The 27,331-nt window shown below is 42.6% G+C and overlaps 1 protein-coding gene across 2 annotated transcripts; it reads left to right on the top strand.

The window, feature by feature from the left end:
- Positions 1 to 906: 906 nt before the first annotated feature.
- Positions 907 to 25,786, top strand: Kbtbd2 (kelch repeat and BTB domain containing 2). Of its 2 annotated transcripts, none has more exons than XM_041640300.1 (4): positions 907 to 1,189; positions 12,548 to 13,025; positions 21,010 to 21,175; positions 23,070 to 25,786. In XM_041640300.1, the coding sequence occupies exons 2-4, from the start codon at positions 12,856 to 12,858 to the stop codon at positions 24,603 to 24,605; spliced, it is 1,872 nt and encodes a 623-aa protein (XP_041496234.1). In that variant the 5' UTR covers positions 907 to 1,189; positions 12,548 to 12,855; the 3' UTR covers positions 24,606 to 25,786. The 2 variants fall into 2 exon arrangements, with proteins under 2 accessions (XP_041496234.1, XP_041496233.1); XM_041640299.1 differs by having other exon boundaries at positions 907 to 1,213.
- The last annotated feature ends 1,545 nt before the right edge of the window (positions 25,787 to 27,331 follow it).

Genomic DNA, 27,331 nt, shown 5'->3' with positions numbered 1-27,331 from the left:
AGGGCCCTGCGAATTCTCTGTACAAATCCAGTACTTTTAAATGGTTTCATGTGGTTTATGTTAACTTTGAACTCACTATTTAGTCAAGGGTGAACTTGAACTGCTGATTTTCCTGTCTCCAGGCTCCTGCCAGCTCAGATGAGGGCGTCTGCCATTTTGCCTAATGCTTTTATCTTGTTGTCATCTCTATTCCCCATACTGGATTTGTTTCAACAGTGGAAGTTAGGAAGCAGGCAATTCGGAATGTCTTTTTTTTCTGTGACAAGTATCTTCAAACAAATCTACAACTTTGTGCTTGTTAACAAGTCACGGCAAGTTACAAAACAGACGCAGACCACAAAGTACTTGCTGCTGCAAGCTACGCTTTGAAATTTGGGGCACGAAGGGTGGCCGCTGCATTGCAGTAAAAACTGGCGGGAGGCGTCACTTAGGGAGAATGTCCTCGGCACCCATTCGCTCCCAAACTGCAAGACTGCCAATAACGTCCCAGGCCTTAGCAAACTGTACGTGCTTTGAAAAGCCAAGGGCGTTGGAAACTGGGACTAAAGAAACAGAGCCCATCCAGCAAACGGCCGGCCATTCACCTCCCCAACTTCAACTCCCAGGGGTGTTGTGTTGTTTTGTCCCGTTGGTCCCCACTCCTGACCAAGCCTGCAAATATCTGTATCTCCCGGAGACACCTCGAGGAGAAACAACTGCAACAGCACAGAATTCCCGATGCCGCTGCAGAGATCTTTTCGGCACCGCTCTTCCCAGGCCACGCCTGAGCCCCGGCAGCTGGGTGGCCCGGCGACCCCGCTCCGCGCACGCGCCCTGGCAGCCCGGCGGTCGCCCGGGAAGCCCCGGCCCAGACGCCAGCGTCACCTCGCGCCGCCTCCGCCCTTCCTGCTTTCCGTTTCCTTCCCGCGCCTGCGCGGCTCCAATTGTTTTGGCTTTCCGGTGGGGCAAAGGAAAAGGGCGCGGTGAGCCCGATGAAGGCGGGGTCCGGCCGCGGGCACCTGGGAGCCGGCCGAACGGCCGCAGGAGCGGACCAGGACGCGGCGGACGCGGGCGGAAGGCCGTGACGGCCCAACCCGGGAGGCGCGCGGAAGCGGGGGGACGGAAGCGAGCGGCCCCGGGGTCCCCCGCAGCGCCACGCCCCCGCCGTGCGTGCGGCCGCGTGAGTCGCTGCCCGGCGGAGCGGCGCGCGGTGAGCTGGGCGGCGGGAGCCGAGGTGGGCCCGGCTGGGCGCGAGGCGGTGGGCGGCCTTTGTGGGCCGGGGCGGTGGCGGTGGTGGTGGTGGCGGCGGCGGCGGCTTTCAAACCCGGGCGCTTCCGCCGAGCGCGCGGTGTTTCCGGCGCGGCCTGCGCTGGGCTCGGGGCGGCGTCCTTCCGAGGCAGAGCTGTTTTTCCCCCGTGCTGGCCGCGTGTTCGGGACGCGGCGGCCGACGGAGGACGATCGAGCCCTTGTTTTTTTTTTTTGTTTTTTTAACTTGGCGCATCGACAGTAGCCCGGAGAGACCCGGGTTAGCAGAGGTCTTGTTGCCCTCGGCCTGCTTGTGCCCAACGGTGGGAAGGGGAAGCTGCCCTTTGAAACCTGTTTGCTTTAGATGGAAGTCGCGAATTTGAACTCGACTCTCAGCTTCTCCCGATGACGCTGGCGACCGGGCAACAGACTGATCTGCTGTAGTGCAGTTGTTTTGAGTTACCGTGCGCTCTCCCTTTCCCCGGCCCCAAGCCCCTGGCCTAGTAGTTTAAGATTCCTTTTTTATAGCTACTTAAAAGAAAAGGAATACTCCTTCTCCGGGCAGCAGAGCGCTAGAATTTACTTGGTGGTCCCTCTAAGTTATCTTAACAAGAAACTAAGATAATAAAATTGAAAAGACTGCTTTGTGAAAACGGGGGAAAAGACCGTTCTGGTCACGTGTTGTTTATACATGAATCTGTAAGTCTGGCTCACAGAGCAACAGCCCTATCAGCAGTGTGCTCTGACTGAAATTATATTTTCCTTCTGTGAGGCAACTACTTAATACGTTTGTTTACGTTTTGTTGTTTTTTTCTCCTCATTACTTTTGAGTTGTGAATTCTCCAAGTTTGAGTAATATAGACCCGATCTTTTACAATTGAAAGAATGCCTTGGTTTAGTCGGCCTTTGGGTAAAGCCCTCTGTAATCTAAGGTCCATTTGAAAAGTCAAGTCAGTTGCTTGTTTTCCCCAGTCTCTGTGATGTGGAATGCTCTACTGTCCTTTCCGTCTGTCTGATAACGTTCTGCCTTATTGCTTTGCTCTTTTGTTAGTCTAGCGCTATTTCAGGTCCTTTTAGTTTAGAGCCAGAAATCGTAAAGAGAGTATATAGCGCTTGGCAACTATGGCGTTTCCGTTGATGGTCCTTTGTAGACCGTGTGTTTCCACAGTGTTATTTCCTCTTCAGATAAGTGCTGAACTTCTCCCTTTTATATGCATAAGAGCAATGCTGTTAACTTTATTTACAGAGACTGTAAGGAGCTGAGAGGAGTAAGAGGCGACCTAGTGATTAGTGTGACTACCATAATGAGCATTTCTTAGTATCTATGTCTTCGATATCGAATGTGTTTCAGATGTTTAATTCCTAGAAACCGGAGTTCTCTCTTGAGGTAGACTGTATTACAGCGTGACCTAGGCTTGCCTTGGAATCCTGCTTCCGCCTCTTGAAACCTGGGATTGTGGGCTAGCACTACTGTGGTGAATGCAGTCTTTAAAGCCAAAAGATACCCTGTTTTCCACAGATATGCGTGCTATTTAGAAAATAGTCGGCCCACCTTCCCAGCCACATTCCTAAGACCGTTGGGGCTGAGAGAATGGTTAGTTTTGCTGCCCTAAAACAAATAAAAATCAGAGTCGGTTACATACCAGTCTTAGTTTTGCAGAGTTTGAATAAAACAAATGTTTACCTAACGTGGGGTGTTAGGGCTAGAGATTTTGGTTTCTAGCAGTCTTAAGTGATGAAGGGTGTTCCTGATGCCTTTGTCAGAGATTTGGAGTTCTTAGGTTCTTTTGTGCAAAGGAGAGATTGTTGTGGGACTTGAAGACAGTGTACTCAATGGGAACATCTCTTCTTTCCTCCACTCATATCAGTGACAATAGTGACTATTAGTGCCTTTCACTGCAGGCAGGAGCTTCCAAGAACTTTACCTTTGTGGTTTACTTGTTTATTTGTTGAAACATTTGGGAATGCTAAACAATCACCCTACTTCTTATTACTGAACTATAGCCCCAGCCCTTGGTTTTGTTTTTGTGACAGGGTGTCTTCCTGGGTAGCTCAAGGTCGGCTAGGTGGACTCCCCAGCCTATTGAGGGTATGCTCAGCATCAAGTTTTTAGTTTTGTTTTTCTGTAAGGAAACACATTTTAGTAGTTATAATCAATGTTAAGGGGTTCTGCCCCTTGCAGCTCTATATAAAAGTGCTTGAGTATCTAAGATGATACTTACATAACTTGGGGTATTAGGAAGGACAGTTGATTTAAGATTAATGTACAGAGCAGTTCTTGGTTCTCTTGTCTGAAACTGTCTTCTGTTGTGGCTGGAGAAACTGACTTCAGAAAATGGAGCGCTGCTAGAAAAGTTTGGGTCAGTTTTGCGTCAGTCAAGTCTGCCTCCCCCTTCTTGAGACACTGAGTAAAATGGAGGTAAAGGAGTGATAATCCAAAATGGTCCCCTGTGCTCAGTTATTCTGTCGTAGGCTGTGGTAGCTTCCTGATCATGATACAGCTTAGGAGCTTGTCCTTATTCTTGAATTTACGGAAATGCAGATCATTAACCTGATTGAGATGTGCTCGCCTCTTTGGTTTGAGGAAGGCACACTTAGGAACAGGCTTCAGGTTTTATTAGGGTAGGAGAAAGTGCTGAAATTTATTAAATTTGGTATTTATTTATTGTTTTTTTCTGTTTAGTTTTGGAACCTGCCCTGAACTCACTCTGTAGACCAGGCTGGCCTCGAACCTCCCAAGTGCTGATGTTAAAGGTGTGCACCACCACTTCCCTGCTCAAATTTGATAAATTATTTCTTTTACTAATTTTTATTTGAATTTTGTGTACATTTGTGTTCTGCCTGCATATATGTCTGTGTGATGGTGTGGGATCCCCTGGAACAGGAGTTACAGACAGCTGTGACCTGCCGTGTAGGTGCTGGGACTTGAATCTGCATCCTCTGGAAAAACACCAACACTCCCAACCACTGAGCCATCTTGCAGTCACTTGATAAATTCTTTAAAAAAAAAAAAAAAAGACCCATCAGCTTTTTCCTCCCTCGCACCTGTTTCTTATCATAGCTCCAGAAACTCCCTTGTGTGGCGTGTGTCATTAAAGATCAAGTCGTGAGCTGGGCATGCTGGCAGGCACACTTCTCCAGCACTCAGGAGGCAGAGGCAGGCACATCTCTGTGGCTTGGAGGCCAACCTGGTCTACATAACAAGTTCTTCCAGCACAGCCAGGAGTACATAACAAAATAAAGAAAAAAGATCAGATATCTTTTCTAAACATTCTCAAGTTTTGGTTGTTTTAGTAACTTTAAAGGACAACCCCATTTAGTCCTCCCAAAGGAGGGACCTCTTTCAAAGAGAGGCTTGTTCAGTAGCTGTGCCATAGTGCCTCTGGCTTTAATTTGTCTGCACTGACATCAGCCATATCAAGATTAATCTTGTTAGGCTGATAAATTTCATAATTCATACAATTATGAAAATTCAGACAAGTCTGTACAACTTAAAAACCAATTTCTCTTAACTAAAATATGATTTAGAACTGAGCATGGTGGTTCATGTGTGTGCTGTTGGCATTGGAGAAGCTGAGGCGGGAAGATGAGATCAAGAAGAACCTGGATTATATGAAGTACTCCAGGACAGCCCGACCCAGCCTGAGATACTGTTTTAGAAACACACACATTTTATCAAAGATAAAAAGAGGGAGCTCTACTTGGTACTGTGAACTTGTAACTAGAATCTCTGGGGCTGATACCATGTGGAGATTTGGCCTTTGAGAAGGGGCTACAAAGTTTCACCAGTGATTGGGCCACTAAAAGTTGTTCACAATGTGTCCAGTGCTCTGCTTTCAGCATTGTTCAAGTATGATACTCTAATCCCAGAAAAAGCCGTGGAAGAGTTCTTTTTATTCCCATTTCTTTGTATGAGCAAACTGAGGTGCAGAGCTAGTGAGCTGCAGAAGTGGGCTTCCTCCCAAAGTAGTTTGAGTTTGTGTTTTTGCATGCTCATGTGTGCACGCACACACACGATTTAATACTTATTGTCCAGAATGTCTTGGATTCTTTCTAACAAATTTTCAACTTTCTATGTGACAGACACTTGCATTATTAGAAGATGGAAGCCCACTCCCTAGAGAAAGACTTTCTTTCGTCACTGTATCATTTCTTTGAGAAAATTTTAGCTGGTGTCTTAGTATGTGCTCAGGCTAAGAACTTGCTGTCCTCCTGTTTTATTATCCTGAGTAGCTGAGATGAGCATGTGCTTCATACCCAGCTTACTCACTGCCCCCCCCTTTCCCTCTCTCTCTCTCTTTCTCTCTCTCTCTCTCTCTCCCTCTCTCCCTCTCTCCCTCTCCCCCTCTCCCCCTCTCCCTCCCTCCCTCCGTGTGTGTGTGTGTGTGTGTGTGTGTGTGTGTGTGTGTGTGTGTTTCCAGTGTTGGGATTGCAGCCAGAACTTTACTCGACTGCACTTGCAACCTATGTTTTACTTTTGACAGGCAAATAATAACATATATTTGTGAGGTACAATGTAAAATTTAGAGATTTGCTTTTTAGTTAGGTATGTAAGTCTGAATGTGGGTATGTGCACATGTATGTGGGTGCTCCAGGAGGTGAGAGTTGTCAGATACCAGAGGCTGTTGACATTGGTGCTGGTGCTGGGAACTCCGCTTAGATCCTCAGAAAAGCAACATAAACCCTTAAGCTCTGAGCAATCTCTCCAGCCCCAGCTTAATGTTTGAATGATTAAATCAAATTATTTTAATATGTTCATCGCCTCAACTACCTAGGGAGATAGAAACATTTCAAGTCTATCCTTAGCAGTTTTTATGTATGTATTTATTTTGCTGTTTGAGACCGTATCACTGTAGCCCAGCTGTATTGGTTTCTATTCCTCTTTCTCTTCCTCTGGCTGTGATCAAATGGCCCAACCAAAGCCACAGGAGGCTTCCCGGTTATAGTCCATCATGGCTGAGAGGCCACAGCAGCAGGAGTTAAGTGCATCCACGTTCAAGAGAGAGACATTGCTAGTGCTCAGCTTCCCTTCTCTCTTGTGTCCAATCAGAACCCCCTGCCACATTTTGCCTTTGTGTTTCTGGTTTTGAGACAAATCTCTTCCTGTGTAGCTCAGCTTGGCCTCCCAAGAGCTAAATCAGGTGAGCACCACCACACTCAGATAGTAGGGTGTTCAGTTGGTTGGGTTGTTGTTGTTGTGATTTTGGACATGGTATCTTGAACCTTAGGCTCAGGCATTCTTCCTGTCTTGGCTGTTGGCTGGGATAACAAGCGCTTATGTGTGCCTAAAGTATTTTTGAATCTCTAACTGCCATTCTCAACATGTGTGTATATCTAGAGGAGGGATGTCTTCCTTGCTCTTTTGGGGAAAAATTATTTTCAAAGCTCACTGAACCAGGAATAGCACTGTTTGAATAGGTAAGAGGTGTTAGATGAACCCATGTGTGGTGGCTCATGTCTGATATCCCAGCACTCACTGAGGCTGTAGGTTTGCTATGAGTTTGAAGCCATTCAGAACTCAGTTCCAGACAACTTGAACTACAGAAACTTTGTCCAAAAAAAACCCCCACCAATACCAAAAAGTATTTCAATTTTGAAAAGAAGTGTAATATGTACAATATATACAGATAAGGTTAACTAAAATCATATTTAGTTCAATTTTCAATAATTTAAGGCTGTACTTGCTTACTTGTCTTTATGATCTAAAGAGAAAATATTCTAATAAAACATATTTTAGTCAGTAGCTGTTCATCCTGAAATACTGTAAAGACACTGTAGCTCCTGTATTCGCAGCACTCAGGAATCAGAGGCAAGGGTACCCTTGGGCCAGCCTGAGCCACATAGTAAGATCCAGCTCCCCACACCACCCCCCAGCTCATGTGTTAAAGTGCCTGCCTAGTATACAGGAAGCCCTGTATTTCCATAAACCAGATGTAGCACACCCCTTTAATCCCAGCGCAACAACAAGAACATAAACACCACTACTAAAAACAAAACTAGATTAAAACAGTGGTATGGTCAGTTTTGTGAATAGGATTCTATTAAACCAAGCCCATTCGGTTGTATGCTGCCTTTGGGATGGAGGTGTGAAGGAAAAATAATACATGTTTTGAGAGTCTGTTTTTTTTTTAAAGCTAGGTAACTTTCATTTCTCAACAAAACCCAGAATATTTAAGTAGATAATAAATTTTCCCTTCTCAGTGTGAACTGTTTGTTCTTAGTGGTGGACAAGTACTTGCTGGGTCTGCACATTTTACTTTCTCTGCAGAATTTCTTAAGGCAAAAAGTAAAATGCTCTCTGTGCCTGCCAATAATTTGTAGTTTGAGCAGGGCATAGTGGCAGGGGCCTGTAGTCCCACTACTACTAGGGAGTTAAGGCAAGAGAATTTCAACTTAGTGGCCAGCCTTGGCAATAAAGATTTCTCCAAAACAAAAACAAAAAAAAACAAACCCTAGCAAACCAATGCCCACATTTGGAGCTCAAGCTGACAGTATCTCACTATAAAACAGCCTGGGCTGGAGTGTCAGCAGCTTATTTTAGTAGATGCAAGGCCTTAGGTTTGTCCCCATCTCCCTTAGACAAGTTGACAGGTAAAGGAAAGCTGTGCTGGAGAAATGTTTTCTATACCAGCCTGTCCTACAGTTAGTTACCTGTCCACCCTTCTTCTGCCCTCACGCTTTCCCTGCTTTCTAAGAGACTTTAAAAATCAGCTGTAGTTTTGGCTGTGATTTGTAGCTGACAATAAATGTACTTGGTATTTGGGAGCTTTAGTGGTTGGCAACTCTTCTCAGTGCCTCAAGCATAATTAATTATTGGCACATGGCAAATACTCAATAAAGCAATAGTCGGATTCATTTTGTGTAGTGTTAATTTATCTTCAAAGAAACAGTTTCTTCAATATTGTTCAGTAAAGGAAGCCAACTTCTATTGATAAGGCATATATGATTTCTTATTGCTGTGCTGAGAATTGAGACCATGGACTTGAATATGCCAGGTATGCACTCTGTGATTATGCTATATCACCAGTCCTTTAATTTTAGATATAAAATAAAATGATATGCAAAACAGCTTCTGAAAAGAGAAAAAGGTGTATTGTCACATGGTACATAATGTAGGGTAGTGTGTGAAACTTACTGCTGTGATCAAATGCTTGAGAACAGCTTGAAGAAGAGGTTTGGTTCATTCTGACTGGAGGATATGGTAGCAAAACAGCTCACATCTCTGGGAAGCAGAGCAATAACAGGAAGAGGCTAGGACAAGATAAAGCCCCCCAGTAATACCCCTTCTCTATGACCTGTTCTTCAATCAGGTCTCACTTCCACAGTTCAACCGACTCCCAATAGTCTTTCTCTAGTTCAGAGATGATCTTGTCTCTGACAAACATTTCCCTTTAGTTACTTAATATAAGTGGTTCTCACTCCAATACTCAAGAGTATTTAGAGTCTTTCAGGTTTTCCTTTTTAGAGCAAGGAATTTTGTTACAGAAAATATTGGTGTTGGTGGGCATCACAATTTGTTAATCATCCTTAGCTTAGCATATACACAGCTCAGGTGTGGGAGTCACAGCACAACAACACCATCAAAAGATAATGTATTCATTTATGGAATGCTGCCATAGATTTCTTGGGGGGTTTTTTGTTTTGTGTTTTGTTTTTTTTTGGGGGGGGGTTTGAGACAAGGTTTCTCTGTTACTTTGGAGCCTGTCCTGGAACTAGCTCTTGTAGACCAGACTGGTCTCAAACTCACAGAGATCTGCCTGCCTCTGCCGCCCTAGTGCTGGGACTAAAGACTTGGGCCACCACCGCCTGGCTTGAGGGTTTTAATACAGTATATAATAATATATATCATATTGTTACCAGGAGGAATTTTCAGTGAATACTGAAATCCTCCTGTGTTTAATTTTCCACACACTTTTATACCCCAATACCAGAGGGGGAAGAAGACAGAAGACTGCTTTAACATGACACAAAGGACAACTAGAACAGTTACTTGCTTCAGTACTTTGAGACATGAAGTCATTAGCAGTCTCTTTTTTTTTTTTTTTTTTTGGTTTTTCGAGGCAGGGTTTCTCTGTGGTTTTTTGGTTCCTGTCCTGGAACTAGCTCTTGTAGACCAGGCTAATCTCGAACTCACAGAGATCCGCCTGCCTCTGCCTCCCAAGTGCTGGGATTACTCTTGTTTAGGCAGTAAACCCATCCTAGACCAAGTATCCTGAAGGTAGCCATTCCCAAGGTCAAACATCCTATTATTTCAAAAGAACTTGAATATCCTGACCAGACAGGAAGTAGAGGTGGGTCAATGAGAACAGGAGAATTCTGGGAAGAAGGAAGTCCTGGTCTGCAGTTCTGTCCCAGTCATAAAAGAAACAAGATGTAACTGCCCCGCTGAATAAGGTACCAAGCCATGTAGCTAACACAGATAAGAATAATGGGCTAATATAAGTTGTAAGAGTTATGAAGCCTGAGATACTGGGCCAATCAGTTCATAACTAAAACAAAAAATATATCCTGACCATTTTTCAGGGTGGAGTGGATCTACCTGTATGAGCCATCTTAATGTCAAAAAACACCAACTAACCACACCCTCGGTCACAATGTGTAGCCAATTTGTTGTCGACAAGGTTGAAATAGACTTGCATTTTTGGGCCTCCACAACCTTTACACCTGTTTTTGTTTCTTCCACAATTAACTTACTAGACACCTGACTATTACTAGTAGTTTCAGCAATTGTGTAGTTTGGCCAGAAGATACATTGTGAGCTCTTTGTCACCCTAAATAATTGATACTTTGAGGAAAAGCAGTGGTTCCAATGATCATACATAGATGTTTTACGTTAAAATTACTTTCCTTTCTGATTTTGCAGTTCGGGGTTATGAAATTTTAAATTGAGGTAGTTTGGGGGTTAATTTATGGGTAACCACCTATTTGGATTTCCCTCTTCATTTTCTGGTTTGTAATTCCTTTGATACCACATGTTAGAAATACCAAGTTTCTAACTCCAAACATTTTTTTAAATTAAACTTTTAATTCATTTGAATTTTTGCTTGTTTATAAATTGTATTATTGCTTGTTTTGCATGTATTATGGGTGTTTTGCCTGCGTGTGCATTGTGTCATGTATATGCAGAGCTGAAGGAGGCTGGAAGAGAGCTCCAGTCCCCTGGAAATAGAGTTAAAGAAGGTTGGTAGCTGCCCTGTAGGCCCTAAGAGCTGACCCCTGGTCCTGGAAGAGCAGCCAGTGTTCTTTCTTTTTTTTCTTTAGATTTATTTATTTATTAGTGTTCAGCCTATATATATGCCTTCACACCAGAAGAGAGCACCAGATCTCATTACAAATGTTTGTGAGCCACCATGTGGTTGCTGGGAATTAAACTCAGGACCTCAGTGCTCTTAACCACTAAGCCATCCTCCCTCTAGCTCCAGTTTTTTGCTTTTATTAAGTGAATGTTATGTAGTAGAATATAGATGTGGGTTCCCCCCATTGAGTGGTGCTACTATTTCTTGATAGAACAAAATGCATGGATAAAAGCAGCATAGGGAAGGGTTTGTTTTGGCTTACGGTTTTAGAGTACAGTCCATGGGGCAAGAGTTGAGATAGCTGTTGTCCTTCCTCAGGGATGGTTCATAGGTCCACAAAGGGGAACAGGGCTCAGAAGGCTGTTGATATGACAGGGATGGCCCTCCATCCCCTCTGGGAGGCGACTTCAATGAGACAACTTTATTTCTGGGGACAAACCCTAATTTGCAGTAAGTGGCACACTCCTATCCTAGCTGGATTAGTGGGAGCATGACCCTATCAAAATGACTAGCGCATTAACCTAATTACTGTGTGGGCATCAGGGGAAGAGCGTTTTCAGGGAACTATGTCAAGGGTCATCCGTGAGATAAGTCAGGCATCCTGGCCTAGAGACATCCGCTTATGAAGGACAAATAGAGAGCAGGAAGTTTGGCTGAGGAGGGAGTCCTCCATGTTGCTGAGCTTGGTGAAAGTTCCCAGGCCATGGTAGACTGCCATCTCTGACCAGCAGGGCCTCCCACCCACCGGTTGTCACTGCACCCCACAGTCACGGAGCATCAAGTACTGAACACCGCTGTCCTGTGACCTTTCTCCTTTCTATTCAGTATGGGAACCTCAGAGTGTTGCTTGTGCTATGAACCTTTAAAATAGGTCACGTTAACTAACCCGAAATTCCTTCACAAACATACCCAGAGCTTTGTTTTCGTGGTGGTCCTAAAACTTGTAAGATGACAATCAAGATTAGGCATCATTAGTGATTGCCTAGCAATTCCAATATTAGTGGAGTCCCTCTTGTTTGTTTGTTTGATTTTGTTTTTCAAGACAGGGTTTCTTCTGTGTAGCACTTTGTAGACCAGGTAGACCTCGAACTCAAGAACTGCGTGCCTCTGCCTCCCAAGTGCTGAGATTAAAGGCATGGACCACCACCACTTGGCTAGCCAGTCAGTCTTATTTCAAATCCCATGTTGATCATGTCTAATTTTTATGTGTACTTGGGTTTATTGGTGGTCTGTAATGCATCTTAATGTGATAGAGTCTCCAGGAGAAACTTGTTCTTTCTTCATTCAAATATTCTGGCAACTTAAGTTCACACATTAAATTGGAAAACATTGTAATTTGTATAGTATTGGTGTTTTTCTGTGTAGCAATGTTATTCTCACTCATACGCATTTCTAAAAGAAAACACATGACAAAGAGCTAAATTACACATACTTGCAGTGTATAGTTGAGAGAAGGAGGTGTGACTGAGTGGGGGAGTGCTTGATGATGTGTTGTAAGGCTCTGGGTTCTAGCCCCAGCTCCTCAAAACGAACTGCATGCTTGACACATAAACAGACACATGTACACATTAGAATTTCTTAAAGTTTTAGAAATTAATAATTTTGAATCTCATTGCTATGTAGTCTTTGTATAAATATGTCTGGAGAGTGACAACCACTGCAGAAGAGGGCATTTGTTTGAGTATTGTTTCTCCATTAAATTGCAGTCATGTGTTGCTGGCTTCTGCAATTTAAATTCTCTAAAGAACCTTAAAGTCAGCTGTTTATTCCTGTGCTTATTTTCTCCAATGTTTACTTCTTGTGTGGAAGGCAAAAAGTTTAAAGTACAGCTGTTGATTTTCTGCAGCCTAGTTATTTTAAATGTTACAGACTTGAACAATTCGTTTTTCTTCTGTTTCATTTTTCTGCTAGTATCTAAAATTGATTGAAACTTTACGTAAATGTAAAGTATATCAAAGGCTGTTGTTTTAAACATTGTATTCTAAGAGCTTGATCTATGTATTCTAACTGAACTTTTTTCTTTTTAGTTCTGCAGAAAGCCTACTGAACATAAGATGTTGCAACAAAATCTACCTCCTGTATTTTTTCCTTTTATTCATGAGCTGCACAGTTGCAGATCTGAGCAGGATGTCTGGAGACTCTGTTGAAAAACTCTAGCGCAGGATGACCTAGCAAAGACTGTAAGCCTCAGGATACACCGGATTGCGTCAGTTCTGGTTGAGTGCTACAGATGAGAGCAAGTGGACGCCCTCCTTTATTTCGGAAGTTTTCCTTTGACCTTCCATCAAGACGGACTTTTCTAATGTGTTCTGGGAGACATTGATGGAATGCAGTCATGTCCACTCAGGAGGAAAGGCAGGTCAATACCGAGTATGCTGTGTCCTTGTTGGGGCAGTTGAACCTGTTTTACCAACAGCAGTTGTTTACTGACATAGTGTTAATCGTTGAAGGCACTGAGTTCCCTTGCCATAAGATGGTTCTTGCAACATGCAGCTCCTATTTCAGGTGAGTAGCTGATCTTTCTTAGTTTGTAGTAACAGTCTTATTTCAGTTTACTGCACTGTGTGGGCGTGGATGTGGGCAGGTATGCCGGAGCACACGGTGGAGATCAGAGGATAATGCCCTTGCCAGATTTGGTTCTCTCCTTCCTCCTTTATGTGGATTCTGAGACGGCAACTCAGATCAATAGGCCTGCCCAACAACCACCTAATCCTCTGTCAATAGGAATTCTTTTCAAAGTTTTTGGTTTTGTTTTTGTTTTTTTTTTTTTAAGACAAAGTCATACTGTGTAGCGTTGGCTATCGTTAAGCTCACTATGTGAACCAAATTGGCCTCACAGAGATCTGCCTGCCTCTGCCTCCCCAGTGTTTTTACTCAGTACTTGTCAAAGCATTTCCTTTAAGGAACAGATGAAGTTTTTACAAAAGTATTAAATACTTGAAAATTGTTGAAATTGACTATAGTTTTACTTTGGGGTGCTATATTCAGTATACTGTTTTTTTTTTCTTGAAAAGAAAAATGAGATTTACTCTTATTTTTTTAAATAGTGCATTTAGGAAATCATGGTTGTTTATAAACTGAAGAGTTATGTAACAGACTCAATTTTTAGGGGCTAGTTGATGCTGTTTAGATGCTATCATAAACATTAATCACAACAGAAACACCACCTTAAGGGAAATAACTTGGATAATTATTCTTTTGGTACCCCCCAGCCTTACCAGACTCCATGCAGTGCCGATGATAGTGTTGGTGCTCTCTGTGTCTTAGAACCTGGAAGTTTATAGAGTTGTGCTCTTTAGAAATAATAAACATTTTTTTCCTTTTTTCGAGGAGAAGGGTTTATTTTAGCTCACAATTCCGGGTTGCAGTCCATTGTAGACAAATAATAAAAATTAGAACTTTCAGGTTTAAGGTTCTTGAGAATAGCAACTAAGGTAAAGAAATTGCTTTTTGCTCTCTGACTTTTAAGGTGAGTTTTGCTCAGTGTGAAAAGAGTCAGGATGAGTAAGATAAATTAAATGTGGGCTAAGTATCTCTGCTACAGGAAAATTGCCTCTGCTGCCTGTTTGTGGCAGCTGTAGCAAGGCAGACTAAATGGACTTGGAAGATTGATTTACCTAAAAGTGAAGAGATGGCACATTCCTCAGCGTGGCGTCACCAAGCCAGGGCCTGGATGCCAGTTGCCTGTGAAGTGCCAGCCACTTTGGTTTCAGTTTACGGTGTGGGTTTTCATGCAGTTTCAGACACTATTTTCCTCTCTGTTACAAAGCCTGTTTACAATAATCAGATGCAGCTTTAAAAATGGAGGTTACTGAATTTTTGGTGGGTCTCAAGTGCAAACTTAGAAGCTATACATTAAAGAGCTTTGCACATGACTGTGAATATGCATTCTGAGACTGGAACGCACATCTTCAGATTCACCCACCAGCACCTGACCCCATGGAGCCATCGCTGGAATGATGGTCTTCTACCAGTAGGAATTATTTTAAACGCTAAAGTTTTCATTTTCGTTTCTTAAGATTGTGTGGCTTTGACGGTTCTTGAACTCATTATGTGGACTAGCAAAATAACTCGGCAGGTAAAGACCCTTGCTGGCCAAGCCTAAGGACCCGAGTTCAATCCCTGGAACCCACAAAGTGTAAGGACAGAACCAGCCCCTCCAGTTGTATGCTGGCTTCCACACATCAACTATTGTACACGCACACAGCATGTTGTTTTGGCAGCCACAGAGTTAATGAAGAAAAAAATGAAACCATAATACAGGAAATGTTAATAGCATTTGTCTTGCATAGTTTTCATTTACTCTTATTTTTTTAATAGTGCATTTAGAAACATGGTTGTTTATAAACTGAAGAGTGCTTGTAAACTGAACAGTGCTCATCATTTTTGTGTTTCAGACCCACTGTCTTGGCTGGGGTAAAAATTCAGGGTTTTAGGTTCAGCAAATGGATGTCTGAGTTTATAAGCTCTCTCTTAATGACTTAATCGCAAACTGGTTAGCCATGTTGGGAAGAGCTCTATGCTTTTGTTATAGATCGACATCTGTGTAGTCACAGAGCTGCTGTTTTGTTGTCCAAGCTGGTCTCCATTGTGTGAACTTGTATGAGTCTCCTGCTTCAGCATTATTAATAAGTGAGCAGGTTATTTAGTGTTAAGTTAACTTTGAAGTCATCTGATATGGTACCAAAACTATGCAATGCCTTTAATCCCAGCACTTGGAAGGCAGAGGCAAGCGGATCTACGGGTTACATAGAGAAACATGCATGTGCGCTCCTTCCCCACACATACACAAAACTATGCAAGAGAAATTCAATTAATATTTTTTGTGTTATGGCTTTATTTTTTTCTTCATTAAGTTTGTGGTTGTAGCAATAGCATGTTGTTTTGTTATGTAAATTTTAATCACATTTGTTTATTGTGTGCAAAAGTTCAGAGTACAGCCTGGAGGGGTTGGTTCTCTCTTCATTTTGGGGTTCCCAGGTATTGAACTCAGGTTATTAGGCTTGGGGAGCAAGGTTCTTTATCTGCCAAGTCATCTTGCTAGTATTTTCAATACTATTTATCAAGTTATTTATCTGAATTAAGATTTTTGAAAACAGAGCAGCATTAATCTTTCATTAATACTGTAATATTACAATTTAAAGGTGGCAGGTTTTTTCTTTTTGTTTTTCTTTTTGTTTTTTTTTTTTGAGACAGGGCTTCTCTGTGTAGACTGTCATTGAACTCACTGAGATCCACCTGCTGCTGGGATTAAAAGCATGCACCACCACCGCCCAGTACAGGCAACAAACAGTACTTTCAAGGCTTCCATTACTTATAGTAGCTAATTCCTTTCATTTATTTATTTTGTGTGTACAGGTGTTTTGCCTGCATGTAAGTTCAAAACATGTATGTTTGCTTCTCATAAAGGCTAGAGAAGGGTTTTAGATCCCCTGGAACTGGAGTTGTAGATGATTGGGAGCCACCATGTCAGCACTGGTGATTGAACTCAGGTCCTGGAAGACCAACCAGTCGTATATAGCCGTCACTCGAGCCTCCTGTTTGTTTAATGTGTGTTGCTGTTCTACCTGCACATGTCTACACTACATGCATGAGTTACAGACAGCTGTGAGCTACAGTATAGGTGCTGGGAATTGAACGTGGGGCCTCTGGAAGAACAGTCAGTGCTCTCAACCATCGGGTCATCTCTCCAGCCCTCAAGCCACCTTTTACAAGTTTAGATTTTATGTGTATGTTTGTCTGCATTTAGTGCCAATGAAGGCCAGAAGAGGGTGTTGGATTCCCTGGAACTTGAATCATACATGGTTGTGTGCCACCTTATGAATGCTGGGAATCGAACCCAGGTCCTCCAGAAGAGCAGCCCGTGTTCTTAACTAATGAGCCATCTCTCCACCATGTTTGTTTGTTTTTTTGTTTTGTTTTTTTGTTTTTTTTTTTTTTGTTTTTCGAGACAGGGTTTCTTTGTGGCTTTGGAGCCTGTCCTGGAACTAGCTCTGTAGACCAGGCTGGTCTCGAACTCACAGAGATCCGCCTGCCTCTGCCTCCCAAGTGCTGGGATTAAAGGCGTGCGCCACCAACGCCGGCCTGTAGTTCCCTTCTTTAGCTTCCATGATTTTATGGGAACATGATTTTCCTAAAGCAACCACTTATATTTATTGAGTGCATAGAATAGTCGGGTACGTGTGTATCATTAAGATCTTATTTTTGGACTAGTTTTTTAGCCACAAGAATGTTTTTCCCTTATGTGTCTTTTCATTGTACTGAATAGATTATAGTATATGCCTTAATAATACATCTTTCTCAAGTATTTTTAGTGGAATTCGGCCTTCAGAATTCAGGATTGTTACATACACAGCTAATTCTGCTTTTTATTCTTTTTATGTTTCTGTATGTGGTATGTGTATATTGTATGTGCGGGAGTATGCGTGCCAATGTATGTGTATAGGTCAGGGCACAGGCCTCGGTGTCAGACTTAGCCTCCCATTTTGCTTGAGACAGTGTCTCCTTGTTTGGCACTAATAAGCCAGCCTTGTTGGGGATTCTCCATCTCCTTGTAGAAAACTGAGATTACAGATGTGATTGGGCCTGCCTTTAATGGATTCTGGGAATTTGAACTGAGATCCTCAGTATTTGGGCAGCAAGCATTTTATCCACTAGCTGTTTCCCCATTCTCAAAATTCTGCCTTTAAAGTACCTTGTGTTTTTCCTTTGTAGTTTGTTACTCAAATAGTAATTGTATCTTGGTAACATTGACTTACTGATTATTTTATACTCAATGATTGAGTTACTACTTGAGAATTACTCAGCATTCTATGGCTCTTAAGCTCATTACATAATTATGTAATTCGTCATTTGTTTTTTCTTTTTTTTTTTTTTTAAGCCAGCTAATAGGGCTTAGTGAGTAGGGTATTTGCAACCAAGCCTAACACCTGAGTTCGATTCTCTAGAGCCCACATAGTGGAGGAAGACTGGCTCACCCTGGCACATACCCACACAGTCAGTCAGTAATTTTACATTTTTTAAGTGTCCGTGGTCACATTGGCCAGACTTTGCTATTTTTGGTGTTTAGGAAGCAGTCACTTTACAGAACGGTTCTCACTGTCGTCTGTGTACCTCAGTTGTTCCTGGCCTTAGGCCGCTGCTGGTGTGAATGTAAAGAGCACTCATCTTGCACTGCTGCTCCAGAGTTCCCTCTCAGACAAGTGAAGCTGGTAGCATCTTTTCTAAGAACACTGTCCCGACTCAGTCGCGTTTGTGTTCGTCCTTTAGCTTCGATGGGATTTCTGGGACCTGTGTTCCCTCCCTGTTTGCCTGGATTTTCGTATCTGTCTGCATTGCTCATTTTGTGTGGTGTTAAGGATCACTAGGAACCTCAGTTTATTTTGCAGTGTATCTCTTTTTTGAGGACGGGGCAGGGAAATATGATTTCAGCTTATAGGCCACAGTCCATCACAAAGGGAGGCCAAGACAAGGGACCTGGAGAAAGAAACTGAAGCAGAGGCCAAATGCAGGCCTTCTCTTGACCTCGTAGCTGTCACTTGTTTCTTAGAACTTAGGTAGCCCAGCTTTGAGCCCACCGTGATCCTCTTGCCTTAGGCTCCAAGTGCTGGGAGTACAGGTGTAAGCTATTGTGCCTGGCCACAGGTGGATTTATTATTGTTGTTACTATTATTTTATATTTTATAGTTACTGAACATTAAGCCCAGGGTATAACATAGACAAGACAGGAATTTTCCCACTGAGACACACTGGCCCTTTTAAAAATTTTGTGTTTTGACTGGCTTTGAACTTGTACTTCTCTGACTATAGTCTCAGTTCTCCCAGGTAGCTGCCTCCTTAGTTTGAGAGGCACACACCTCTTGGGCTGACTGGTGTTGCACGTGTCTGTGGTTCAAGCACTCCTTAACCCCGCAAACTGAGTTCTCCTTCATTGTTGTGTATGTGTTCTTTTGTTTGTTTGTTTGTTTTTCGAGACGGGGTTTCTCTGTAGCTGGCCTCAAACTCACAGAGATCCGCCTCCTCTGCCTCCCGAGTGCTGGGATTAAAGGCATGTGCCACCACCACCCGGCGTGTGTGTGTTTTCTGAACTGGAGTTCTTAAGTATGGTTTTCTTGATTTGGGGGCAGGAGTGGTCTTCCTTTTGTAACTGGTCAGTTTGTAGCTGAGTCATGGCTCCCGTATTAGTGCCTAACCTTCAATTTTCCTCTGCTATTACATTCTTTACTGGTGATTATATCATTTCCTTTTGACTCAGCTGGTCTTCACGTATGCAGTTTAACTCACCTTTTTGCAATGATGAACTTTCTTTCTTGGCCTTAAAATTTGTTACTTATTAACATTTTTTCCAGGTATTTTGTTGAAAGTAAACAGGTAGCATTGACTCTTATCTGCTTTCTGCCATATCCTGTTCTGTGTTCAGAAAATAGCTAGGCTTTATCAGCCTTTTGTAATGGTTTTTGTATTTATTCCTGGCATGCTCTATCTCTAACTAGATGCTTGCTCTAGTTTTTGTATTTATTCCTGGCATGCTCTATCTCTACTAGATGCTTGCTCTAGTTTTTGTATTTATTCCTGGCATGCTCTATCTCTGACTAGATGCTTGCTCTAGTTTTTGTGTTTATTCCTGGCATGCTCTATCTCTAACTAGATGCTTGCTCTAGGTTCATAGCCAATCCTCTAGTTTTCAACCTTTAGCTCTTGAGCTCTGTCTGTGTGTAGAGTATTCATTTTAGGGAAGAATCCATCATAGTTAATCTAAGCTCACAACAGTCTCCTTCGCTGTCAGATGAGTTTCTCAGATGACTCTGAGGCAGCATGAGACTAAAATTGAGCCTGAGGCCTCATGTATGTTACACGTAGTGCTCTACTACTGAGCTCCCTCCCAGACCTGCCCATTTAAAGGCCTGTGACCTGCCACTCATCTTTAGAGTTCATGCTCTGTTCTACTGCATGAACCTTATTGAGCTGTAGCCCTGAGCACATGTGTCCCATACTGTATTACCCAAGCTAGTGACTATTTTGGGACTCACTCTTTTAAACCACTGCATACAGAGGTTTTTTCTCTTGTGTATGCAACAATATTCTTCCAGTTAAGTATACTCGCAGGCAGGCCGGCAAGGTGGCTCAGCGCTTACCATTAAGCCTGACAACTTATGGTTCCACAGGTGGAGGGACAGGGCCGACTCTCAGAAGCTGTTCTCTGACCTCCACGCATGCACTGTGGTCTAAGCCCTATCCTACAACACACAGTAGACCTTCACAATAAATCAATGGAACGATTCTTTTTAAGTGGACTTTTGAAAGTTTCAGTATGAACCTGGTATGGTGGTCCACAGCCTTTAATCCCAGCACTCAAGAAGCAGAGGCAGGCAGATCTTTCTGAGTTCAGCAGTCTAGTCTACATAGTGAGTTCCAGGACAGCCGGAGGAACAGTGATAAAACAGTGATACCCCGTCTCAAAAGAGTTGGTCTGTTTTCCCACAGTGTCAATAGTCTTTCCAGCATAGTTTCCTGCATATTTTTTTGTAACAGAGCTGCATGTTTAGAAAATTCTTTAGTGGTTTGTAAGCTTTTTAAAGGTAGAATTTACATAGCATAAGTCCTTTTAAGTCTGCAGTCAGCTCTCTGCAGTTTTTACCACATCTTCAACTGCAAATAGAAAATACTCTTAAGAAAGAAAACCTTACAGTCGAGCAGCTATTTGTGTATTTACATTGTTTGAGGTATTACAAGTAGCCTGTGGCAGGCTGGATGAGGCTGTAGTTCAGTGAGTATAGTATGTGCCTTCCATGCATGAAGTGCCCTGTATTTGATCTCCAGACCACATGAACCAGGTGTGATAGGGCATGTCAGTATTCTCAGCACTGAAGAGAGAGGTGAGAATCAGAAGCAAGACCAGCCTAGACAGGCAGATTGGTAGGTACTAAATACATAAATAAAGCTAAAAAGATGTGTGTATGTTTTGGACTAATATGCCTTATTTTAAAAGGGGACTTAGTATCTTTGTTTTCGTGTGCTGAGGGTATCCAGGAGCCATTTTACTTGGATTCTGTGGGTGACAGAACTGTGCTGCCATCCCCACCGTCTAATTTACAGCGTTTCTGTCACCTTGTGCTTATCTTATATATTCAGTTCAGTCCTCCTACATCTAGGTAACGTTCTGTCTCTGTATATTTGGCAATTCTTGGACATTTCATGTAAATAAACTTGTGTCTTTTGTATCTGGCTTCTTCACTGAGCAGGGTGTTTTTGAGGTTCATTTATTTAGCAACACTTCTGATTTATTGCTGAATAGTATCCCATTGTGTGACTATGAAGAGTAAATTAATTTTGATGTCCGCCCTCAAAATGGCATAGTGGTCTTGTCTTCAGCCCTGGATTATATATGATTTTCTCGTTGTCTCTGAAGGTCTTTCTAAAATAGATACCTGAATAAACATCCTGTGTTACCCAGCTTGTTTTATTAAGCTTGCTTTCTGTGTCCCCCTAGGGCCATGTTCATGAGTGGACTAAGTGAAAGCAAGCAGACGCATGTGCACCTGAGGAATGTGGATGCTGCGGCCCTGCAGATGATAATAACCTATGCATACACAGGGAACTTGGCGGTGAATGACAGCACCGTAGAGCAGCTCTACGAAACAGCTTGCTTCCTGCAGGTAAAGCGGGCTTCTAACCTGCCAGTGAGGTGGAGCTTATTTTATTGACTTTATGTGCATTGGTGTTTGCCTGTGTGTGTGTGTGTTTGTGTGTATGTCTTTGTGAGGGCCAGATCCCCTGGAGTTACAGACAGCTGTGAGCTGCCATATGGGTGCTGGGAATTCAACCTGGGTCCTCTAGAAGAGCAACCAGTGCTCATAACCAGTCATCTTACCAGGCCCGCATTCATGATAGATAGATCTTTATCTGTACAGTTTTAATGTTAATTTTATATGAGTCACTTTCTGGTTATAAAATGTGAAATGAAGAAAAAAACAGGACTTTTCTCAGTTGGTAAATGATTTTATGGCAGGAATGTCATAAAACAAATAGGCGAGTGACAAAATAGCAGCCACATTGGTTTAGAAATAAATACTAAGTTTATTTTCCCATTTGTTCAGGGGTAACACTATTAAACACAAGGTCTTATCTGTGTGGATCTGAATACAGAGCCTGTAAATTGAAAATCAGTGAGCTGAGTCTGGTGGTACACACCTGTAATCAGAGTGCCGGGAAATCACAGATTCCAGGGCATTCAGAGCTTTGCATACAGTGAGGCCTGTCTTGAAAGAGATACAGAGTCATTTTCGTACTGGTTTTGTATTTTCTTATCTTTTTATTTTTGAGACAGGGTTTCTCTGTGTAACAGTCCTGCCTGTCCTGAAACTCACTTTGTAGACCAGTCTGGCTTCAAACTCACTGAGATCCTCCTGCCTCTGCCTCCCAAGTGCTGGAATTAAAGACTATGCGCCACAACCAGCTGGCTCTGGTTTCATATTTTGCCTGATGCTCTTCAGAATTAGATTTCAAGTTAAGTATTGTTGAAGTTAAGAGCTTTTACAGTGTTTAAAGCCTAAATTCATTATGTTTCATAGAACTCTCACAAACACATTTGGATTGCTATGGAAGATTTGATGCTAGTAATGGTTGTGAGCTATATTGAGCTATTAAGTAGTTAGCTAAAATAGATGATTGATGTATTTTAGTATGATGATTGATGTATTTTAGTATGATTAACTGTTCTGTATTGCTTAGACTCCCTCCAGATTTTATAGGAGTATGGCTATTCCCATCATCTCTTTCTCTGCTTTGGAATAACACATTGTACTTTGAAAACTGCTGTTTGCAGCCAGGCATGATGGCATGGTACCATGCTGTACTCCCAGCAGCTGGGAGGTAGAAGAGAAGGGCTGGTTGAGGTGACACCAGCTACATGGAGCAAACCCCTGTCTGCAAAAACAAAAGAAACAAAGTTTCTACCAAGGAAGAACTTTTAGATCTCAGGAACCAGCCTTAAATAGGCATTTAGATCATTTAAATAGCTCCTTAAATCTGAGATTGCTGTATGGGTCACTCACAGCAGCCTGAATAGGAGCGGTAAATAGGTCGTCGGGCAAGAGGAAGAAATGGAAATTGCCTAGTCTTGTAGTCTTGAAGTCTAATTTTATTATTGCAGGAAACTGTCTCTTTTTGTGTGTGTGTGTGTGTATGAATGCATACATACATATGGTAGTAAAAATTGACAGTATAGGGGAGTCTGCTATGGGAAACCTATATCTTACATGAAAATAAACTGGAGGGAGCTAGACAGTGGTGGCGCACGCCTTTAATCCCAGCACTTGGGAGGCAGAGGAAGGTAGATCTTTGAGTTCAGGGCTAGCCTGGTCTACAAGAGCTGGTTCTAGGAGAGGCTCCAAAGCCACAGAGCAACCCTGTCTCAATAAACCAAAAATAATAAATAAATTAATTAAAAAAACCGGATGGGAGTAGCTCTCAATGTAGGATATTAGATTTAGATTCTCAGCGTTTTTTAAATTATTTTTTATCTATCATCGTTTATCCCCCTTATTTTAGGTAGAAGATGTATTACAGCGTTGTCGAGAATATTTAATTAAAAAAATTAATGCGGAGAACTGTGTTCGGTTGTTGAGCTTTGCTGACCTCTTCAGCTGTGAAGAGTTGAAGCAGAGTGCTAAGAGAATGGTGGAGCACAAGTTCACTGCTGTGTGCCACCAGGAAGCCTTCCTGCAGCTGTCCCACGACCTGCTGATAGACATCCTCAGCAGTGACAACCTAAACGTCGAGAAGGAAGAGACAGTCCGAGAAGCTGCAATGCTGTGGCTGGAGTACAACACAGAATCACGATCCCAGTATTTGTCTTCGGTTCTTAGCCAAATCAGAATTGATGCACTTTCAGAAGTCACACAGAGAGCTTGGTTCCAGGGGCTCCCGCCCAATGATAAGTCTGTTGTGGTTCAAGGTCTTTATAAGTCTATGCCCAAGTTTTTCAAACCAAGACTTGGGATGACTAAGGAGGAGATGATGATTTTCATTGAAGCATCATCAGAAAACCCTTGTAGTCTTTACTCTTCTGTCTGTTATAGCCCCCAGGCAGAGAAAGTTTACAAGTTATGCAACCCGCCAGCTGATTTGCATAAGGTTGGGACAGTTGTAACCCCTGATAATGATATTTACATAGCAGGGGGCCAGGTGCCCCTGAAAAACACAAAAACAAATCACAGTAAGACAAGCAAACTGCAGACCGCCTTCAGAACTGTGAATTGCTTTTACTGGTTTGATGCACAACAAAATACCTGGTTTCCAAAGACGCCGATGCTCTTTGTCCGCGTGAAGCCATCCTTGGTTTGCTGTGAAGGCTATATCTATGCAATTGGAGGAGACAGTGTTGGTGGAGAACTTAATCGGAGGACTGTAGAAAGATACGACACTGAGAAGGATGAGTGGACAATGGTGAGCCCCTTACCCTGTGCTTGGCAGTGGAGTGCAGCCGTTGTGGTTCATGACTGCATTTATGTGATGACATTGAACCTCATGTACTGTTACTTTCCGAGGTCTGACTCGTGGGTGGAGATGGCCATGAGGCAGACTAGCAGATCTTTTGCTTCAGCTGCAGCTTTTGGCGATAAAATTTTCTATATTGGAGGGTTGCATATTGCTACTAATTCTGGCATAAGACTCCCCTCTGGCACTGTGGATGGGTCTTCAGTAACTGTGGAAATTTATGATGTGAATAAAAACGAATGGAAAATGGCAGCCAACATCCCTGCTAAAAGGTACTCTGATCCCTGTGTTAGAGCTGTTGTGATCTCAAATTCTCTTTGTGTGTTTATGCGAGAAACTCACTTAAATGAACGAGCTAAATACGTCACCTACCAGTATGATTTGGAACTTGATCGGTGGTCTCTGCGGCAGCACATATCTGAACGTGTGCTGTGGGATCTAGGGAGAGATTTTCGATGCACTGTGGGGAAGCTTTATCCATCCTGTCTTGAAGAATCTCCATGGAAGCCACCAACTTACCTTTTTTCACCAGATGGGACTGAGGAGTTTGAACTGGATGGAGAAATGGTTGCGCTTCCCCCTGTATAGGGGAGTTGAGGGGGTGCACATGCTGGACTAGTGATATCCTTTGTTAAACCAGAGGATATGAAAGGACTAAGTATGAGTACATAAAAATCTATCTTTGATACATTTTATTTTTATGACCTACTTAATATTTGCATCAGTATAATATATATATCAGTGTGTCATACAGAAAGATAATGCTTCTGTAATATGAAATAGGTTATTTGATAATTGAGAGACTTTGATGTGTATCATGTGAGCATAAGAGTCTGGATTATCTAACATTGTTAGCCCTGTGTATGTACAGTCCAAAACTTCACTTTTAAAAGGAATTTTTTGTTCCTAGTGTGGTATACCAAAATTGTGCTGAGATTATTTTAGTATATGTATTGAATTCCTGTACTTCTAAAGTCCTGGAATATAGTTTCTCTAGCATAATTCAGCTGTACTTAACACTAATATTCATGTCAGTCTAGAAACGTCTTTCAAATCCTATACTGTTGCTGAGGAAGATCTCCTCTGTGTCTATGGTATCACACAGGGAAGCTGTGACTGCAGGACCAGTCTCACTCTTCTCCTAGGTGCATGTATTCCCTTCCCACTGACTATACTTGTCTATCTAGAATACAGGTTGTCCAGTCAGCTGGTCACTTACCAGGTGCGGACTTAAGTTGCTGGGCTTGCAAATGAATTGCTAGTCCCTCATTGTGCGGGTCATTGTGGAGCTTTAGTCAGTAAATGTCTCCACTTTCCATATTACATTAACGTTGGCTCATGCATATAACCACCTGCTGCTGATGTAGTTCTCCATCTTAAAAAGTTTTAGAATGGATTAACCAGGTCATTACATCTTAATTTAATAACGAGCATTACTGTAGAGTGATTGTGTGTAGGTATCTCTTAGGTATGTTTTTTAACCTGATGTGTGTATGTTTGGGGGGTGGGGTAGGAAGGTGAGCTGTGCAGGAATTGTCTGCACTGAGTATGCAGGAGAGCAGACACTAGCACTGCTCAGGCATTAATCCCAGGAACCACTAGCAGCTGTGGGGCACCACCAATGCAACGTGAGCACGGGTGCCTCGTGACAAACATTGCTGGCATGTTCAACTGCATAATGCTCTGGCACTGTATTTTGAATGACATTAATTTATTAAATAAATTGTATATAATCAGTATCTGATTTGGGTTTTTTCTTTTGTGGTGGGAATGCTCTGGCTGTGCTTTCAGTTGGGCTTTTGCTGGCCCAGCTTAGGCACTTGTGAATGATTTCTTAAATCTGTTTGATGCACACACACACACACACACATCCTTTTCTGCAGTCCTCTTATCCAACAATAGCTTTGGTTTGAAAATACTAAGTATAGAATTGTAGAAATGAACTTGAAGCAAATTAACCTTCATGTTTGAATTGAATAAGCTGCACAACTCTTAGCCACTTAACCAACTCAGTTCAGGTTCACTGTGGTATGGAGGCGGCAGCTTGTTTCTTTCCCAGCGCCACCCAGCAGCTCTGAAATAATCACACAGAAATTATATTATTTAAAACACTGCTTGGCCCATTAGCTCTGACTTCTTACTGGCTATCTTTTAACAACCCATTTCCAGTAATCTGAGTATCGCCACATGGCTGTGGCTTACTGGCTAAAGTTTCAGTATGTTTGTCTCCAGTGGTGGCTCAATGGCTTCTCCTTGACTCTGCTTCCTTTCTCCCAGCATAGGTTCCCCCCCCTCCCCACCTACCTAAGTTCCCCCTATCAACCATCCAAGGCAGTTTATTTATTAGCTAATGGTATTCACAGCATATAGAGGAGAATCCCACATCAGTTCTCTATGGCATTAAGGTAACTTAACAATTACAGATCTGGTTTCTAATTTATGAAATAAGCTTTTATAATAAAAGTGTATGTAATAATGTCATGTAAAAACAGTATATGTAGGGTTTGATACTGTGCCCATCTTAAGATAGAGGGGTCTTAGGATATGTCTGCAGATAAGAGAACTATTAGAATCATCTGGGGGTGTTGTAAAAGCTTGAGGTGAGCAGGGCAGGGTTGCTTGGCTCTTAGTCACAGCACTTCTTGAAAGAGTTGAAGTACTCTACTTGAGTGCTGTTGGTTCAGGCCTTGTGTAAGGATTTGGAAGATGACCAGACTCTGGAGGACATCATTTGTCGGAGTCCAAACCCCAACGTAAACTATCTCTCTGGACCAGTGGGAGGCGCAGGAATTAAGACACAACTCACATGCCTTTATCAGGAGGGAGGTTCTCAGTGATCCCTCATAAATCCTGAGTTCACATCTTGAAAATTCCTCTGCGTTTATTCTCCAAAGAGCCTTTATACCAAAACGTAAACCGAGGGGGGAATTCATTAGCATTCTGTTTTCTAGGTAACCAGATGAATGGCTTTATTCAAGTCCACACCTTTGATCACACCTTTTTATGCCCATTTTGTCACCTCTCCCTGTCTTCCTGCTCTTTATGCCAGCTGTATCACCTAGGTAGGAATTAACCACTCTATCCCAGGCATCCTCCAGATCACAAAAGAAGGAGCAGAGCAACATCCTGACCCTTTATTTTTTTTTTTTTTGTTTGTTTTGTTTTGTTTTTCGAGACAGGGTTTCTCTGTGGTTTTGGAGCCTGTCCTGGAACTAGCTCTTGTAGACCAGGCTAGTCTCGAACTCACAGAGATCCGCCTGCCTCTGCCTCCCGAGTGCTGGGATTAAAGGCGTGCGCCACCACCGCCCGGTTCA

Source organism: Microtus oregoni, unplaced genomic scaffold, assembly GCF_018167655.1.
Source record: "Microtus oregoni isolate MIOR12 unplaced genomic scaffold, Mior012 000062F_ref0000492, whole genome shotgun sequence".
Taxonomy (NCBI): Eukaryota; Metazoa; Chordata; class Mammalia; order Rodentia; family Cricetidae; genus Microtus; species Microtus oregoni.
This window is presented reverse-complemented; position numbering and strand designations above follow the sequence as displayed.

Excerpts from the sequence above, each read along its gene's own strand:
- Kbtbd2 (XM_041640300.1), top strand. The coding sequence starts at position 12,856 with ATGTCCACTCAGGAGGAAAGGCAGGTCAATACCGAGTATGCTGTGTCC. Across the intron at positions 13,026-21,009 it reads ACATGCAGCTCCTATTTCAG|GGCCATGTTCATGAGTGGAC; the intron begins GTGAGTAGCTGA and ends GTGTCCCCCTAG. Across the intron at positions 21,176-23,069 it reads AAACAGCTTGCTTCCTGCAG|GTAGAAGATGTATTACAGCG; the intron begins GTAAAGCGGGCT and ends CCCTTATTTTAG.